Below are 19834 nucleotides of genomic sequence, written 5' to 3' on the forward strand. Positions count from 1 at the left end.
CAGCCAATGGAGCTGTTCCAAAAGCCAAACCTCTTCCTGACGTCAGAGTCCTGCCACACTGTTGGCTTGGGGTTAGTAGTGTTAGTGACAGACAGACGACAGACAGACACTTGGTTCAGGGAGGGTTGTGTTAGTAGAGTTAGTAACAGACAGACAGACGGCCTCAGACCTCCCCTGCCCTCGGCCCTCTGTTCCTGGGCCAGCAGCCTGCCTCCCTGCCCGGTCCTGGTGGTGGCTGTTTGGTGGCCTCCCTGCTCCAGCCCTCTCCTGTCCTCCCACCCCTGTTCCTGGGCCAGCAGCCTGCCTCCCTACCCGGTCCTGGTGGTGGCTGTTTGGTGGCCTCCCTGCTCCAGCCCTCTCCTGTCCTCCCACCCCTGTTCCTGGGCCAGCAGCCTGCCTCCCTGCCCGGTCCTGGTGGTGGCTGTTTGGTGGCCTCCCTGCACCAGTCCTCTCCTGTCCTCCCACCCCTGTCACTGGGCCAACAGCCTACGTTACAGCTCCAGCCTGATGTTTTGTTTGGAGAGGGTTAGGCAAAGCACTCAGCTGTTCTCCTGGCCCTGGCTGCCTGCACCCTCTGCAGCCGCCCCCCTGTATGTTTGGGACTCTCCCTTTCCACCTCTCCCCCCCTGCTTGTTCAGGGACACACCCTCCAGTCCTCTCCACCCTGTTGCTCTAAACCCAGAGATCACACTCTTTCCCTGTCTCTTTCCACACCGGCCCTGTTTCCATCCCTCTCTGTTTCTCCGTTGGCCTCCCTTGTGAGATGTTGTGTGCGTTACAGGTTTTGTAGGAATGTATTTATGAAAAGCAGCCTCCCCATCCACCCATGAATGTATGACATCAAACCTTCCTGTAGATGGGTTCTAATGGGGCTGCTGTGGAAAGAACATCAAGGAAGCAGGTCACAGTAACACAGCATTCATCTCATTTAACCACATGCAGGTGATGGAAATGTCAGGCTGACACTCACGTCCTGTTTTCTTGCCGTGGTAAACGATTGAGTCCTCTTTTCAGTTCATACAGGTTAATTGGTTTAGTTTTTTTACTAGTTTACCCCCATCACCTTGCTATGAGCACTCCCATTAGGAGGCAAGGTGCTTCTGTACCCCTGTTGAAGTTGTTATGATATTCAGATTGTTTGGCTGTGTTTTTTACAAGTTAACCTCCGCTATAGGCAAGGTTCTGATATTCCCATACAGAAACTCTTTTCCAAGTCCAATTGTTTGGCTTGCTTATCCTTCTCAGTGAGGCACAGGACAAGGAGGCTCCCTCATTGTTCGCCATATTCAAAACCGCTTGCTGAAGCCATCTGCCAAAAATAACATTACTGAATCCAAGGTTATGAAATCACTTTTAAAAAGTTACTATATCAAAGAGGCAGATTCCCAGTCTCAGATCTGACCTCAATGCCGGTGTGGGATTTAACATCTAGGTCAACAAGTCTCTACAGAGGTTCTCCAGTGTTCTTTACTTCAAATCCTGAGGAACAAGATTGGTATTGTAGACCCAAGGTTCTTGTTGTAGACCCAAGGTTCTTGTTGTAGACCCAAGGTTCTTGTTGTAGACCCAAGGTTCTTGTTGTAGACCCAAGGTTCTTGTTGTAGACACAAGGTTCTTGTTGTAGACACAAGGTTCTTGTTGTAGACACAAGGTTCTTGTGGAAAGTCGTTATTGTTTAAATAAAAATGTTGCTACTTCTCTGGTGTTTTGGTTTGGGTTGACTATTTTATATGTTGCTACTTCTCTGGTGTTTTGGTTTGGGTTGACTATTATATATATGCTACTTCTCTGGTGTTTTGGTTTGGGTTGACTATTATATATGTTGCTACTTCTCTGGTGTTTTGGTTGACTATTTTATATGTTGCTACTTCTCTGGTGTTTGGGTTGACTATTATATATGTTGCTACTTCTCTGGTGTTTTGGTTTGGGTTGACTATTTTATATGTTGCTACTTCTCTGGTGTTTTGGTTTGGGTTGACTATTATATATGTTGCTACTTCTCTGGTGTTTTGGTTTGGGTTGACTATTTTATATGTTGCTACTTCTCTGGTGTTTTGGTTTGGGTTGACTATTATATATGTTGCTACTTCTCTGGTGTTTGGGTTGACTATTATATATGTTGCTACTTCTCTGGTGTTTTGGGTTGACTATTATATATGTTGCTACTTCTCTGGTGTTTTGGTTTGGGTTGACTATTTTATATGTTGCTACTTCTCTGGTGTTTTGGTTTGGGTTGACTATTTTATATGTTGCTACTTCTCTGATGTTTGGGTTGACTATTTTATATGTTGCTACTTCTCTGGTGTTTTGGTTGACTATTTTATATGTTGCTACTTCTCTGATGATTATTGATGTTTTGGTTTCAGCCTCTCTGTCTCAGGTTCAGTGTTCAGCCTGCGGGAAATTGACGTTGAAGGATTTCATTGATAATTAATCAGGGTTTTCTGATTTGAACAGAAGCTGGCTGCATGGGGAAAATGGAGGGGGGGAGAGAGAGAGGAATCTTGATGCAGTCTGAGGTCCTCTGAGAGTGGAACAGGGAGAAAGAGAGAGACCTCATTAGCTAGCTACTCACCTGAATACAACCTTACTGTCATGTTGTTCAGTATTCAGCTGATCTCCACCATGATATATCCCATAATCCTCCATCAGATCATTATGCAGACTTCTCAGCCCCTGGAAGGCACTGTAAGGTCAGTAGGTTAACCTCTGATCATTGGTTCTGTACTGTCGACTCTGTGTAATGATGAAGGTTTCTGGAAACCACTGCGCTCAGAACTGGTTCGTTGAGCAAAACATTAGATTCACTGAAGAGGGTTCACACTCAGACTTCCCTACTTATTTTCTCCTGTTTATTTATTACAGAGGCAACAATAGCAAAACAATGTAATCGAAGCTTTTGACCATGGTGGCTTAGTCCCCAATTAGCTGCCAGATACAGATCACAACATAAGCATCAGTTGACAGTTTGAAGCAAAGCAACAACAACGAGCATGTCTCCTTGCCCCCAAACATTCAGATTTTCTCATTCTTCTGGTAAACATTCCTTATCAGACTCATGTCACATCTGCCTCTCGCATTGCAGGCCTTGGTGCAAGTAGTATTTGTAGTCTTTAGCTCCATATATGATTGAGCTTGCCTGGTACCTAAAATATGGCTGCCCGTACTGGTACCTAAAATATGGCTGCCCGTACGGGTACCTAAAATATGGCTGCCCGTACGGGTACCTAAAATATGGCTGCCCGTACTGGTACCTAAAATATGGCTGCTCATACGGGTACCTAAAATATGGCTGCCCGTACGGGTACCTAAAATATGGCTGCCCGTACGGGTACCTAAAATATGGCTGCCCGTACGGGTACCTAAAATATGGCTGCCCGTACGGGTACCTAAAATATGGCTGCCCGTACTGGTACCTAAAATATGGCTGCCCGTACAGGTACCTAAAATATGGCTGCTCATACGGGTACCTAAAATATGGCTGCTCATACGGGTACCTAAAATATGGCTGCCCGTACAGGTACCTAAAATATGGCTGCCCGTACGGGTACCTAAAATATGGCTGCTCATTTGGGTCCCAAGGAAGTCACATATCAATGTTAAGGATTTAGTCTCCTCAATTATGTGTATATAATTATTACATATGGTTCATTGTGTGTCTTTGTGTGTGAGTCTGTCTGTGTGTGTGAGTCTTTCTGTGTACGTGAGTCTGTCTGTGTGAGTCTGTGTGTGTGAGTCTGTGTGTGTGAGTCTGTATGCGTTAGTCTGTGTGTGTGAGTCTGTGTGTGTGAGTCTGTGTGCGTGAGTCTGTTTGCGTGAGTCTGTTTGCGTGAGTCTGTGTCTGTGTGTGTGAGTCTGTTTGCGTGAGTCTGTGTGCGTGAGTCTGTGTGCGTGAGTCTGTTTGCGTGAGTCTGTGTCTGTGTGTTTGAGTCTGTTTGCGTGAGTCTGTGTGAGTCTGTGTGCGTGAGTCTGTGTGAGTCTGTGTGCGTGAGTCTGTGTCTGTGTGCGTGAGTCTGTGTGCGTGAGTCTGTGTGTGTGAGTCTGTGTGTTTGAGTCTGTGTGCGTGAGTCTGTGTGCGTGAGTCTGTGTGCGTGAGTCTGTTTGCGTGAGTCTGTGTCTGTGTGTTTGAGTCTGTTTGCGTGAGTCTGTGTGAGTCTGTGTGCGTGAGTCTGTTTGCGTGAGTCTGTGTCTGTGTGTTTGAGTCTGTGTGCGTGAGTCTGTGTGCGTGAGTCTGTGTGCGTGAGTCTGTTTGCGTGAGTCTGTGTCTGTGTGCGTGAGTCTGTGTCTGTGTGTTTGAGTCTGTTTGCGTGAGTCTGTGTGAGTCTGTGTGCGTGAGTCTGTTTGCGTGAGTCTGTGTCTGTGTGTTTGAGTCTGTGTGCGTGAGTCTGTGTGCGTGAGTCTGTGTGCGTGAGTCTGTTTGCGTGAGTCTGTGTCTGTGTGCGTGAGTCTGTGTGCGTGAGTCTGCGTGAGTCTGTGTGCGTGAGTCTGTGTGCGTGAGTCTGTGTGCTCGTTCAGTTTGACTACCTCCCAGCTACATGTATCTTACTCAGTTATTGAAATGATCCCTTGCAGTCAGTGTGAACTAGAATCAGCCAACTGTCTCCTCTGAATCCTGAATGGGAAGTGATCTGCCATGAGATGTGTTAGTGTTCCACATCTAGGTAGGAGATGGACACCTGGTTGTTAAGCTACTTCCATTTCATCTGCAGGACTGGTCAAGAAATTATTATTTTGTTGTAGGTATTTATCAAGTTAGCCTATTTACTAAGGTATTTACTAAGACTTTACTAAGGTATTTACTAAGGTAGCCTAACTAAGACATTACTAAGGTATTTACTAAGGTAGCCTAACTAAGACTTTACTAAGGTATTTACTAAGGTAGCCTAACTAAGACTTTACTAAGGTATTTACTAAGGTAGCCTAACTAAGACTTTACTAAGGTATTTACTAAGGTAGCCTAACTAAGACTTTACTAAGGTATTTACTAAGGTAGCCTAACTAAGACTTTACTAAGGTATTTACTAAGGTAGCCTAACTAAGACATTACTAAGGTATTTACTAAGGTAGCCTAACTAAGACTTTACTAAGGTATTTACTAAGGTAGCCTAACTAAGACTTTACTAAGGTATTTACTAAGACATTACTAAGACATTACTAAGGTATTTACTAAGACGTTACTAAGGTATTTACTAAGACGTTACTAAGGTATTTACTAAGGTATTTACTAAGGTATTTACTAAGGTATTTACTAATGTATTTACTAAGACGTTACTAATGTATTTACTAAGGTATTTACTAAGACATTACTAAGGTATTTACTAAGACGTTACTAAGGTATTTACTAAGACGTTACTAAGGTATTTACTAAGGTATTTACTAAGGTATTTACTAAGGTATTTACTAATGTATTTACTAAGACGTTACTAAGGTATTTACTAATGTATTTACTAAGGTATTTACTAAGACGTTACTAAGGTATTTACTAAGACGTTACTAATGTATTTACTAAGGTATTTACTAAGACGTTACTAAGGTATTTACTAAGACGTTACTAATGTATTTACTAAGGTATTTACTAAGGTATTTACTAAGGTATTTACTAAGACGTTACTAAGGTATTTACTAAGGTATTTACTAAGGTATTTACTAAGGTATTTACTAAGGTATTTACTAAGACGTTACTAAGGTATTTACTAAGGTATTTACTAAGGTATTTACTAAGGTATTTACTAAGACGTTACTAAGGTATTTACTAAGAAGTTACTAAGGTATTTACTAAGGTATTTTTTTACCAGTAATCACCTTCTATATTATGTTGGTATGCTGCCGTATCAGATGCTATTCATTGTATTTTATGATAATCCATATGTTTTCTTAGTGTACATCTCTTTCCTTTTCCTCAGAGACAATAATTACAACTATTTACTTGTTGGTTTCTTTGTGATTTTCCATGTGTTTTTTAGTTATTACAGGACGTCATGGTATTTAGTGTGTTCTCTCTCTCTCTCCTCAGAGGGTGTGTGTGAGATCTGGCTGACCAGTGAGGACACCGGGGCATATGGGAAGGACATCGGGACAGACCTGCCCACTCTGCTATGGAGACTAGTGGAAGAGATTCCTGAAGGAGCCATGCTGAGACTGGGCATGACCAACCCTCCATACATCCTGGAGCACCTAGAGGTACTGTCAACGTGTGTGTGTGTGTGTGTGTGTGTGTGTGTGTGTGTGTGTGTGTGTGTGTGTGTGTGTGTGTGTGTGTGTGTGTGTGTGTGTGTGTGTGTGTGTGTGTGTGTGTGTGTGTGTGTGTGTGTGTATTGACTGTATACATATTTAGGAATTCACAGATGTTCACTAGTTGACATCCAGGCCTGACACTATGTTTCTGAGTTCCTCTACAAGGTAACTGTTCTCAGCACCAGCAGTAACATCAGTTGTTGAACAACGGACAGAGACTGTCTCCTCAGGTGGAAGGAGGATTATAGTGAGGCTGTGTGTGTCTGACAGAGTGTGTGTGTGTGTGTGTGTGTGTGTGTGTGTGTGTCTGACAGCGTGTGTGTGTTAGTGTATGTGTCTGACAGCGTGTGTGTGTGTGGGTGTGTCTGACAGCGTGTGTGTGTGTGTGTGTGGGTGTGTCTGACAGCGGTGTGTGTGTGTGTGTGTGTGTGTGTGTGTGTGTGTGTGTGTGTGTGTGTGTGTGTGTGTGTTAGTGTATGTGTCTGACAGCGTGTGTGTTAGTGTATGTGTCTGACAGCATGTGTGTGTGGGTGTGTCTGACAGCGTGTGTGTGTGTGTGTGTGTCTGACAGCGTGTGTGTGTGTGTCTGACAGCATGTGTGTGTGTGTGTGTGTGTGTGTGTGTGTGTCTGACAGCGTGTGTGGGTGTGTCTGACAGCGTGTGTGTGGGTGTGTCTGACAGCGTGTGTGTCTGACAGCGTGTGTGTGTGTGTGTGTGTTAGTGCTGTAATCCCGGGGATGTGCCACACTAGTAACAAGGTAGAAGTACTGTGAGAAGCTGTTTTAATTGGCTGGGGGGTTCATTGAGGTTGTAATGTGGTCCCATATGTATAGGCCACGTTTCTGCTCTGATACATTCAAATGAAAACCTGATGAAGCTTTCTGCTAATGAAGGAAATACCAGTTAAATGCTAATTCCTTGTGTAAGGATATGGTTGGATGGATGTGGAGGACAGTGGGAAGGCATTTTTTGTTTCCTGTGATGGGTTCATCTGCCTAGCGATGGGTTCATCTGCCTAGCGATGGGTTCATCTGCCTAGCGATGGGTTCATCTGCCTAGCGATGGGTTCATCTGCCTAGCGATGGGTTCATCTGCCTAGCGATGGGTTCATCTGCCTAGCGATGGGTTCATCTGTCTAGCGATGGGTCCATCTGCCTAGCGATGGGTCCATCTGCCTAGCGATGGGTCCATCTGCCTAGCGATGGGTCCATCTGCCTAGCGATGGGTTCATCTGCCTAGCGATGGGTTCATCTGCCTAGCGATGGGTTCATCTGCCTAGCGATGGGTTCATCTGTCTAGCGATGGGTCCATCTGCCTAGCGATGGGTCCATCTGCCTAGCGATGGGTTCATCTGCCTAGCGATGGGTTCATCTGCCTAGCGATGGGTTCATCTGCCTAGCGATGGGTTCATCTGCCTAGCGATGGGTCCATCTGCCTAGCGATGGGTTCATCTGCCTAGCGATGGGTTCATCTGCCTAGCGATGGGTTCATCTGCCTAGCGATGGGTTCATCTGCCTAGCGATGGGTTCATCTGCCTAGCGATGGGTTCATCTGCCTAGCGATGGGTCCATCTGCCTAGCGATGGGTTCATCTGCCTAGCGATGGGTCCATCTGCCTAGCGATGGGTTCATCTGCCTAGCGATGGGTTCATCTGCCTAGCGATGGGTTCATCTGCCTAGCGATGGGTCCATCTGCCTAGCGATGGGTCCATCTGCCTAGCGATGGGTCCATCTGCCTAGCGATGGGTCCATCTGCCTAGCGATGGGTCCATCTGCCTAGCGATGGGTCCATCTGCCTAGCGATGGGTTCATCTGCTGTGTTCTTCCAACCAGCTAAAGGCCAGAGCTGTCTGCTTGGGCTTGTTTCTTTCTCAGATACTTCAGATATTACGTCACCTGCTATTGGACAAAATCAAAGGAAATGGTTTTGATTGGTGAGGAGAATGCCAAGTGCACTCTCCTAAGCCTCTCACGTCGGTTACTTCTGACACATCCAGAAAATAACGATGCCGACGAGCTCGTCTCCATTTTGGTGATTGGTGCTGTTAGATCCAGATTGGGCTCATGGGCATTTCATTTGGACATTCTTTTTTTCGGGGGATTACATTGCACCTTTAATGGATATACTTTCTGTCTCTCCAAGACATGAAAAGATATCTGAACAAAGCCTAGTGCTTCCTGTTTGACATTTTCCTTTTTCCTTTTATTTCTGAACGGTCGGTCTCGCTACTGCGATGATGGAGTGACAGTGGGAAAAGGGCAGTAGTGGAGCTAGTAAATTACAGGGTGATTTGAGCTGTGAAGGGCTGTGTGATTCTGTGACGTATTAAGACCTTTAGTAAGGAAGGTGTTTAGCACAGCATTAAGCCCAGAGACAGTCAGAGAACCAGAGGGGGGTTAGAAATATCTCTCACTATCTCTCTCTCTGTCTCTCCCTCTCTCTAACTCTCTCTCTTTCTTTCTCTCTCTCTCTCTCTCTCTCTCTCTCTCTCTCTCTCTCTCTCTTTCCCCCTCTCATTTTCTCTTTCTCTCTCTTTCTCACTCTCACTGTCACTTTCTGCCTTGGTAATTGCAAAGCAGCTGACAGACACAGGAGAGGTGAGAGGAGTTGAGGGAGGGGGAGAGGAGGGGACAGGAGAGGTGAGAGGAGGGGACAGGAGAGGTGAGAGGAGGGGACAGGAGAGGTGAGAGGAGTTGAGGGAGGGGGAGAGGAGGGGACAGGAGAGGTGAGAGGAGTTGAGGGAGAGGAGTGGACAGGAGAGGTGAGAGGAGTTGAGGGAGGGGGAGAGGAGAGGACAGGAGAGGTGAGAGGAGTTTAGGGAGGGGGAGAGGAGAGGACAGGAGAGGAGAGGAGTGAAGAGGAGGTCTTTGGATGATTTGGATTGAAGTTAGCAGGAAAGGAGAGGTGAGGGGTGAGGGTAACACCTGACTGACTAGACATGAAACTAAATGGAGGGAAAATAACTGTTGTCCTTCAGGATCAAATCAGTTAAATAAAGGATGATATGAGAGAGAATCTGAATATACTGATGAACTATTATCTCTACTAGGACGCTCACACTGAAGTGGGTCAAGGAGACCCTGAGTTATTCATTATTAGAAGGGGTAGGCAGGGAAGGGATGGAGAGAAGACAGTCTATATGAAGGGGTAGGCAGGGAAGGGATGGAGAGAGAAGACAGTCTATATGAAGGGGTAGGTAGGGAAGGGATGGAGAGAGGACAGTCTATATGAAGGGGTAGGTAGGGAAGGGATGGAGAGAGAGGACAGTCTATATGAAGGGGTAGGCAGGGAAGGGATGGAGAGAAGACAGTCTATATGAAGGGGTAGGCAGGGAAGGGATGGAGAGAGAGGACAGTCTATATGAAGGGGTAGGTAGGGAAGGGATGGAGAGAGGACAGTCTATATGAAGGGGTAGGTAGGGAAGGGATGGAGAGAGGACAGTCTATATGAAGGGGTAGGTAGGGAAGGGATGGAGAGAGAGGACAGTCTATATGAAGGGGTAGGTAGGGAAGGGATGGAGAGAGAGGACAGTCTATATGAAGGGGTAGGGAAGGGATGGAGAGAGAGGACAGTCTATATGAAGGGGTAGGCAGGGAAGGGATGGAGAGAGAAGACAGTCTATATGAAGGGGTAGGCAGGGAAGGGATGGAGAGAGGACAGTCTATATGAAGGGCAGGGAAGGGATGGAGAGAGGACAGTCTATATGAAGGGGTAGGTAGGGAAGGGATGGAGAGAGAGGACAGTCTATATGAAGGGGTAGGCAGGGAAGGGATGGAGAGAGAGGACAGTCTATATGAAGGGGTAGGCAGGGAAGGGATGGAGAGAGAGGACAGTCTATATGAAGGGGTAGGTAGGGAAGGGATGGAGAGAGAAGACAGTCTATATGAAGGGCAGGGAAGGGATGGAGAAAGAGGACAGTCTATATGAAGGGGTAGGAAGGGAAGGGATGGAGAGAGGACAGTCTATATGAAGGGGTAGGTAGAGAAGGGATGGAGAGAGGACAGTCTATATGAAGGGGTAGGCAGGGAAGGGATGGAGAGAGAGGACAGTCTATATGAAGGGGTAGGCAGGGAAGGGATGGAGAGAGGACAGTCTATATGAAGGGGTAGGTAGGGAAGGGATGGAGAGAGGACAGTCTATATGAAGTGGTAGGTAGGGAAGGGATGGAGAGAGGACAGTCTATATGAAGGGGTAGGTAGGGAAGGGATGGAGAGAGAGGACAGTCTATATGAAGGGGTAGGTAGGGAAGGGATGGAGAGAGAGGACAGTCTATATGAAGGGGTAGGCAGGGAAGGGATGGAGAGAGAGGACAGTCTATATGAAGGGGTAGGTAGGGAAGGGATGGAGAGAGAAGACAGTCTATATGAAGGGCAGGGAAGGGATGGAGAGAGAGGACAGTCTATATGAAGGGGTAGGAAGGGAAGGGATGGAGAGAGGACAGTCTATATGAAGGGGTAGGTAGAGAAGGGATGGAGAGAGGACAGTCTATATGAAGGGGTAGGCAGGGAAGGGATGGAGAGAGAAGACAGTCTATATGAAGGGGTAGGTAGGGAAGGGATGGAGAGAGGACAGTCTATATGAAGGGGTAGGTAGGGAAGGGATGGAGAGAGAGGACAGTCTATATGAAGGGGTAGGCAGGGAAGGGATGGAGAGAGAAGACAGTCTATATGAAGGGGTAGGTAGGGAAGGGATGGAGAGAGAAGACAGTCTATATGAAGGGGTAGGTAGAGAAGGGATGGAGAGAGGACAGTCTATATGAAGGGGTAGGCAGGGAAGGGATGGAGAGAGAGGACAGTCTATATGAAGGGGTAGGCAGGGAAGGGATGGAGAGAGGACAGTCTATATGAAGGGGTAGGCAGGGAAGGGATGGAGAGAGGACAGTCTATATGAAGGGGTAGGTAGGGAAGGGATGGAGAGAGGACAGTCTATATGAAGTGGTAGGTAGGGAAGGGATGGAGAGAGGACAGTCTATATGAAGGGGTAGGTAGGGAAGGGATGGAGAGAGAGGACAGTCTATATGAAGGGGTAGGTAGGGAAGGGATGGAGAGAGAGGACAGTCTATATGAAGGGGTAGGTAGGGAAGGGATGGAGAGAGGACAGTCTATATGAAGGGGTAGGTAGGGAAGGGATGGAGAGAGAGGACAGTCTATATGAAGGGGTAGGTAGGGAAGGGATGGAGAGAGAGGACAGTCTATATGAAGGGGTAGGTAGGGAAGGGATGGAGAGAGAGGACAGTCTATATGAAGGGGTAGGTAGGGAAGGGATGGAGAGAGAGGACAGTCTATATGAAGGGGTAGGCAGGGAAGGGATGGAGAGAGGACAGTCTATATGAAGGGGTAGGTAGGGAAGGGATGGAGAGAGAGGACAGTCTATATGAAGGGGTAGGTAGGGAAGGGATGGAGAGAAGACAGTCTATATGAAGGGGTAGGCAGGGAAGGGATGGAGAGAGGACAGTCTATATGAAGGGGTAGGTAGGGAAGGGATGGAGAGAGAGGACAGTCTATATGAAGTGGTAGGTAGGGAAGGGATGGAGAGAGGACAGTCTATATGAAGGGGTAGGTAGGGAAGGGATGGAGAGAGGACAGTCTATATGAAGGGGTAGGTAGGGAAGGGATGGAGAGAGAGGACAGTCTATACGCAGAGTGTAGGGCTATGGTCAAAAGTAGTGTACTTTGTAGGGAATAGGGTGCCATTTGGGACTGATCCCTGGTGTGCCTGGTGCTGGAGGGTAAATCTACTCTAGGATGTATTGTAAGGTATGTTGATGGGATCACATTCTCAGAAGAAATCCGTTTCCCCTGTTTTGGAAATGTTCAACATGTCAGCCAACCTAAATGGTGGTGATCAGCGACGCTTTTCCAAATGAAGTAGATTTTATTCAGGAAGTGATATTGATATTAGCCGTAGCCTTTGGCGTTGGAGGGTTATGGAGCTTCTATATAATAAAGTAGAAATTACAATGTGAGGTGTTTTATGGTAATACAGTAAAACTAACACAGGAAGTGATGTAATGGACTGAACATTTCAAGCCGCTGTAAGAAACCCCCCCTGCCAGGTTCATTATAATGATAACCTTTACTGTACCGGGCTTTCCTCTAGAAATACTGCTTACATTAAAGGGATGCTTCAGGCTTTCCTCTAGAAATACTGCTTACATTAAAGGGATGCTTCAGGATTTCCTCTAGAAATATAGAAATACTGCTTACATTAAAGGGATGCTTCAGGCTTTCCTCTAGAAATACTGCTTACATTAAAGGGATGCTTCAGGATTTCCTCTAGAAATACTGCTTACATTAAAGGGATGCTTCAGGCTTTCCTCTAGAAATACTGCTTACATTAAAGGGATGCTTCAGGATTTCCTCTAGAAATACTGCTTACATTAAAGGGATGCTTCAGGCTTTCCTCTAGAAATACTGCTTACATTAAAGGGATGCTTCAGGATTTCCTCTAGAAATACTGCTTACATTAAAGGGATGCTTCAGGATTTCCTCTAGAAATACTGCTTACATTAAAGGGATGCTTCAGGCTTTCCTCTAGAAATACTGCTTACATTAAAGGGATGCTTCAGGATTTCCTCTAGAAATACTGCTTACATTAAAGGGATGCTTCAGGATTTCCTCTAGAAATACTGCTTACATTAAAGGGATGCTTCAGGATTTCCTCTAGAAATACTGCTTACATTAAAGGGATGCTTCAGGATTTCCTCTAGAAATATAGAAATACTGCTTACATTAAAGGGATGCTTCAGGATTTCCTCTAGAAATACTGCTTACATTAAAAGGATGCTTCAGGATTTCCTCTAGAAATACTGCTTACATTAAAGGGATGCTTCAGAATTTCCTCTAGAAATACTGCTTACATTAAAGGGATGCTTCAGGATTTCCTCTAGAAATACTGCTTACATTAAAGGGATGCTTCAGGATTTCCTCTAGAAATACTGCTTACATTAAAGGGATGCTTCAGAATTTCCTCTAGAAATACTGCTTACATTAAAGGGATGCTTCAGAATTTCCTCCAGAAATACTGCTTACATTAAAGGGATGCTTCAGGATTTCCTCTAGAAATACTGCTTACATTAAAGGTATGCTTCAGGCTTTCCTCTAGAAATACTGCTTACATTAAAGGGATGCTTCAGGATTTCCTCTAGAAATACTGCTTACATTAAAGGGATGCTTCAGGATTTCCTCTAGAAATACTGCTTACATTAAAGGGATGCTTCAGAATTTCCTCTAGAAATACTGCTTACATTAAAGGGATGCTTCAGGCTTTCCTCTAGAAATACTGCTTACATTAAAGGGATGCTTCAGGATTTCCTCTAGAAATACTGCTTACATTAAAGGGATGCTTCAGGATTTCCTCCAGAAATACTGCTTACATTAAAGGGATGCTTCAGGATTTTGGCTATGAATCAGTTCATCTACTTTCCAAGAGTTAGATGAACTCGTGGATAACATTTTTATGTCTGCCTGCAGTTTGAAAGAAGTCGCTAACTAGCGCTATTGCTAACTTGTGTTAGCACAATGACTGGAAGTTTATGGTAACTGCTAGCATGCTAGTAGACACCATAGACTTCCAGGCGTTGCGCTAAAGCTAGTTAGCATTGTCATCTCAAAAAATGACCTCTAACTTCCTTCATACTGGACACAGAGACATAACAACGAAATCCAGGAGTTCATCTGACTCTGGGGAAGTAGATGAAGGGCTTCATTACCAAAATCCTGAAGTGTCCCTTTAATTTCAAGCGTCTTGATGCTTCAGAAATGATATAGACATTCTCTGTTGCTGACACCCTGTTGAACACTGTGGACTCTACTGTGGAGGCTGGTGACTGACACCCTATTGAACACTGTGGACTCTACTGTGGAGGCTGGTGACTGACACCCTATTGAACACTGTGGTATCTACTGTGGAGGCTGGTGACTGACACCCTATTGAACACTGTGGTCTCTACTGTGGAGGCTGGTGACTGACACCCTATTGAACACTGTGGTCTCTACTGTGGAGGCTGGTGACTGACACCCTATTGAACACTGTGGGCTCTACTGTGGAGGCTGGTGACTGACACCCTATTGAACACTGTGGTATCTACTGTGGAGGCTGGTGACTGACACCCTATTGAACACTGTGGTATCTACTGTGGAGGCTGGGGACCTGGAAACATATGTTAACATTGCCAAAGCAAGTGAAGAAGATAATGAACAAAAGTGAAATAAACGAATGAATAAAAATAATGAACAGTAAACATTACACTCACAGAAGTTCCAAAAGAATAAAGACATTACAAATGTCATTATGTCTCTCTCTGTCTTTCTCTCTCTGTCTTTCTCTCTCTTTCTCTCTCTCTCTCTCTCGTTCTGTCTCTCTGTCTCTCTCTCTCTCTCTCGTTCTGTCTCTCTGTCTCTCCCTCTGTCTCTCTCTCTCTCTGTCTCTCGTTCTGTCTCTCTCCCTCTCTGTCTTTCTCTCTCTCTCTCTGTCTCTCTCGTTCTGTCTCTCTCCCTCTCTCTCTCTCTCTCTCTCGTTCTGTCTCTCTGTCTCTCTCTCTCTCTCGTTCTGTCTCTCTGTCTCTCGTTCTGTCTCTCTCCCTCTCTGTCTTTCTCTCTCTCTCTCTGTCCCTCTCGTTCTGTCTCTCTCCCTCTCTCTCTCTCTCTCTGTCTCTCTCTCTCTCTCTCTCTCTCTCTCTCTCTCTCTCTCTGTCTCTCTCTCTCTCTCTGTCGTTGTTTCCTGCTGGACTGTTGTGGTAGCGTGAAGCGCCTCGTGTCTGAGAATGGGGTCAGATCTGTATCTCTCCACTATGATGAATGTCACCTGCTGTAACACCACAGTCCACACAGCTGGTCCAGCAGCACATTGATGTGTCTAAGGGAGGGCAGCCTGGGCTCAGCCTGTTGCACAAGACCATGTAACACTGTATCATTATATTCTACCACAAGCCTCGTGGAGAAAAGAGCCAGGACAGTATAGAGAGAGGAGGAGCCAGGACAGTATAGAGAGAGGAGGAGCCAGGACAGTATAGAGAGAGGAGGAGCCAGGACAGTATAGAGAGAGGAGGAGCCAGGACATTATAGAGAGAGGAGGAGCCAGGACAGTATAGAGAGAGGAGAGGAGGAGCCAGGACAGTATATAGAGAGGAGGAGCCAGGACAGTATAGAGAGAGGAGAGGAGGAGCCAGGACAGTATAGAGAGAGGAGAGGAGGAGCCAGGACAGTATATAGAGAGGAGAGGAGGAGCCATGACAGTATAGAGAGAGGAGAGGAGGAGCCAGGACAGTATAGAGAGAGGAGAGGAGGAGCCAGGACAGTATAGAGAGAGGAGAGGAGGAGCCAGGACAGTATAGAGAGAGGAGAGGAGGAGCCAGGACAGTATAGAGAGAGGAGAGGAGGAGCCAGGACAGTATAGAGAGGAGAGGAGGAGCCAGGACAGTATATAGAGAGGAGAGGAGGAGCCATGACAGTATAGAGAGAGGAGAGGAGGAGCCAGGACAGTATAGAGAGAGGAGAGGAGGAGCCAGGACAGTATAGAGAGAGGAGAGGAGGAGCCAGGACAGTATAGAGAGAGGAGAGGAGGAGCCAGGACAGTATAGAGAGAGGAGAGGAGGAGCCAGGACAGTATAGAGAGAGGAGAGGAGGAGCCAGGACAGTATAGAGAGAGGAGAGGAGGAGCCAGGACAGTATAGAGAGGAGAGGAGAGGAGGAGCCAGGACAGTATAGAGAGAGGAGGAGAGGAGGAGCCAGGACAGTATAGAGAGAGGAGAGGAGCCAGGACAGTATAGAGAGGAGAGGAGAAGCCAGGACAGTATAGAGAGGAGAGGAGAGGAGCCAGGACAGTATAGAGAGGAGAGGAGAGGAGAGGAGAGGAGAGGAGGTGGAGAGGAGAGGAGAGGAGAGGAGAGGAGAGGAGAGGAGAGGAGAGGAGAGGAGAGGAGAGGAGGTGGAGAGGAGAGGAGAGGAGGTGGAGAGGAGAGGAGAGGAGGGGTATGTTTTTGGAGTCTTGGTCTTTGCTCTGTACATATCAAAGCAGTGCTGCTGAATGGAGCTCTTTTAAATCCAGTAATGACCATTTCCCTTCCGTTCCCTCTTCCTGACATGAGGCCGTATGTTACACACTGACACTCATTCACTTACTGACTCTGACAAGGACCAAGTGGACAGGCACTTTAACTGTGTGTGTGTGTGTGTGTGTGTGTGTGTGTGTGTGTGTGTGTGTGTGTGTGTGTGTGTGTGTGTGTGTGTGTGTGTGTGTGTGTGTGTAAAAATGAGCACCGTCTCAGAGGTCAGAATGAGTTCGTCTGTGATCTCATTTCCCCTGGTATCTGTGCTGAATCAGTCAGCATGCCAGGCCAGCCACAGACCCCTTCTACAACACAGTGAAGACTAATAGCTGTTATTACTAACCCTTATGACTGCACACTACTACACATCTCTAATGACTACACTCTACAACACATCTCTAATGACTACACACTACTACACATCTCTAATGACTACACACTACTACACATCTCTATTGACTACACACTACTACACATCTCTATTGACTACACCCTACTACACATCTCTAATGACTACACTCTACAACACATCTCTAATGACTACACTCTACAACACATCTCTAATGACTACACTCTACTACACATCTCTAATGACTACACATCTCTAATGACAACACATCTCTAATAACAACACATCTCTAATGACTACACATCTCTAATGACTACACATCTCTAATGACTACACACTACTACACTTCTCTAATGACTACACACTACTACACATCTCTAATGACTACACACTACTACACGTCTCTATTGACTACACCCTACTACACATCTCTGATGACTACACATCTCTAATGACTACACACTACTACACATATCTAATGTCTACACACTACTGCACATCTCTAATGACTGCATACTACTACACATCTCTAATGACTACATATATGTAATGACTACACATCTCTAATGACTACACATATCTAATGAATACACATCTCTGATGACTACACACAACTACACATCTCTAATGACTACACACTACGGCACATCTCTAATAACTGCATACTACTACACATCTCTAGTGACTACACACTACTACATGTATCTAATGACTACACATCTCTAATGACTACACACCTCTGATGACTACACACAACTACACATATCTAATGACTTCACATCTCTAATGACTACACACTACGACACATCTCTAATGTCTACACATATCGAATGACTACACACTGCTACACATATCTAATGACTACACACTGCTACACATCCTTAATGACTACACACTACTACACATCTCTAATGACTACACATCTCCTGTGAATAACAAGCTCCTCCTACATAAGGCTTGTATTGTATCAAGAAACTGAACTAGTTGGTTCTTCAGAATCAGCCTGATATGATGCAGTTGATCTCCCTAATAGGAGAGAGAGAGAGAGAGCAGTTAGGAGAGAGAGAGCAGTTAGGAGAGAGAGAGAGAGAGCAGTTCGAGACGAGAGAGAGAGAGCAGTTAGGGGAGAGAGAGCAGTTAGGCGAGAGAGAGAGCAGTTAGGAGAGAGAGAGAGAGCAGTTAGGGGAGAGAGAGAGAGAGAGCAGTTCGAGACGAGAGAGAGAGAGCAGTTAGGGGAGAGAGAGCAGTTAGGAGAGAGAGAGAGCAGTTAGGAGAGAGAGAGAGCAGTTAGGCGAGAGAGAGAGAGCAGTTAGGGGAGGGAGAGAGAGAGCAGAGAGCAGTTCGAGACGAGAGAGAGAGAGCAGTTAGGGGAGAGAGAGAGCAGTTAGGAGAGAGAGAGAGCAGTTAGGGGAGAGAGAGAGCAGTTAGGAGAGAAAGAGAACAGTTAGGGGAGAGAGAGAGAGCAGTTAGGAGAGAGAGAGAGCAGTTAGGGGAGAGAGAGAGAGCAGTTAGGAGAGAGAGAGAGCAGTTAGGGGAGAGAGAGAGCAGTTAGGAGAGAGAGAGAGCAGTTAGGGGAGAGAGAGAGCAGTTAGGAGAGAAAGAGAACAGTTAGGGGAGAGAGAGAGAGCAGTTAGGAGAGAGAGAGAGCAGTTAGGGGAGAGAGAGAGCAGTTAGGAGAGAGAGAGAACAGTTAGGGGAGAGAGAGAGCAGTTAGAGAGAGAGAGAGAGCAGTTAGGAGAGAGAGAGAGCAGTTAGGAGAGAGAGAGAGCAGTTAGGAGAGAGAGAGAGAGCAGTTAGGAGAGAGAGAGAGAGAGCAGTTTGGAGAGAGAGAGAGCAGTTTGGAGAGAGAGAGAGAGAGCAGTTTGGAGAGAAAGAGAACAGTTAGGGGAGAGAGCAGTTAGGAGAGAGAGAGAGCAGTTAGGAGAGGATATCTCTTTATCCCTCTCCTTCTCCTCTCTCTCTCTCTCTCTCTCTCTCTCTCTCTCTCTCTCTATCCTCTCTCTCTCTCTGTCTTTATCTCTATATATCTATCCCTCTTTGTCTCTCTCTTTATCCCTCTCCCCCTCTCTCTATCCCTCTCTCTCTCTATCCCTCCCTCTCTCTCTCTCTCTATCCCTCTCTCCATCTCTATCCCTCTCTCTCTCTATCCCCCTCTCTCTCTCCCTCTCACTCTATCCCTCTCTCTCTCTATCCCTCTCTCCCTCTCTTCCCACTGCTCTCCATGCTCCTCTCCTCTCTCTATCTCTCTATCCCTCTCGCTCTCTCCCATCTCTCTCTCACTCTCTCCCATCTCTCTCTCACTCTCCCCATCTCTCTCCCTCTCTTCCCACTGCTCTCCATGCTCCTCTCCTCTCACTTTCCCTATCCCTCTCTCCTCATTCCTCTTTCTCTCCCCTCCCTCTCTTGTTTGTCTCTCTTCTCCTCCTCACTTTAATCTGGTAGAGGAGAGATGAGAGAAGATTCACAGTTCAGTCAGTTATCCCCGCGGCCCCAGGGAGCCCAGAGTGGCCGGGTGTAAATTTTCCCCGCGGCCCCAGGGAGCCCAGAGTGGCCGGGTGTAAATTATCTCCGTGGCCCCAGGGAGCCCAGAGTGGCCGGGTGTAAATTTGTATTTGGAGCACAGGGCTGCTAATTTCATAGGAAACACCACAATGGGCCATTTTCATATTAATGATACTCCTGGGAAGTCTTTGTCCATTAGCAGCTTAATGTACCGTTGTGGCGACAGGAGGATAAATTGATGTGAAAAAGAAGAATCCCTTTGATTGGTTAGTGAATGATGTACTGGCTCATGGCTGCCTGATGCACTTTGAGTTAAATGATTTTGATTGGTTGTGGTCATCTTTGCTGCGTTTATTTATGTTTGTTTCAGATGTCATCTTGTAAATGTGTAACTGAGGAAAATGAAATGGAAAAATGGAGGTTTATGTACCAATAGTTTTCTGTCCCTGTTTCCCCTCTCAATCTGAAGGAAATGGTGATTGTTGAGCAGAGCTGCCTTTTTAAACTGAAAGCAGCCAGTTATACCTCCTCTCTCTCTCTCTGTGGGCTAGGGGTTACAGCCAGTTATACCTCCTCTCTCTCTCTCTGTGGGTTAGGGGTTACAGCCAGTTATACCTCCTCTCTCTCTGTGGGTTAGGGGTTACAGCCAGTTATACCTCCTCTCTCTCTCTGTGGGTTAGGGGTTACAGCCAGTTATACCT

The 19834-nt window shown here is 46.2% G+C and overlaps 1 protein-coding gene across 4 annotated transcripts in view; it reads left to right on the top strand.

Moving 5' to 3' along the window:
- cdkal (CDK5 regulatory subunit-associated protein 1-like 1) overlaps positions 1-19834 on the top strand; it is an 839461-nt gene that overhangs the window by 474853 nt on the left and 344774 nt on the right. For all 4 annotated transcript variants that reach the window (XM_082974903.1, XM_082974905.1, XM_082974904.1 and 1 more), the window contains 1 exon segment: positions 6014-6180. In XM_082974903.1, coding sequence (XP_082831029.1) covers positions 6014-6180 — 167 coding nt within the window.

This window comes from Salmo salar, chromosome 05 (genome assembly GCF_965601325.2).
Source record: "Salmo salar chromosome 05, fSalSal1, whole genome shotgun sequence".
In the NCBI taxonomy this organism is placed as follows: Eukaryota; Metazoa; Chordata; class Actinopteri; order Salmoniformes; family Salmonidae; genus Salmo; species Salmo salar.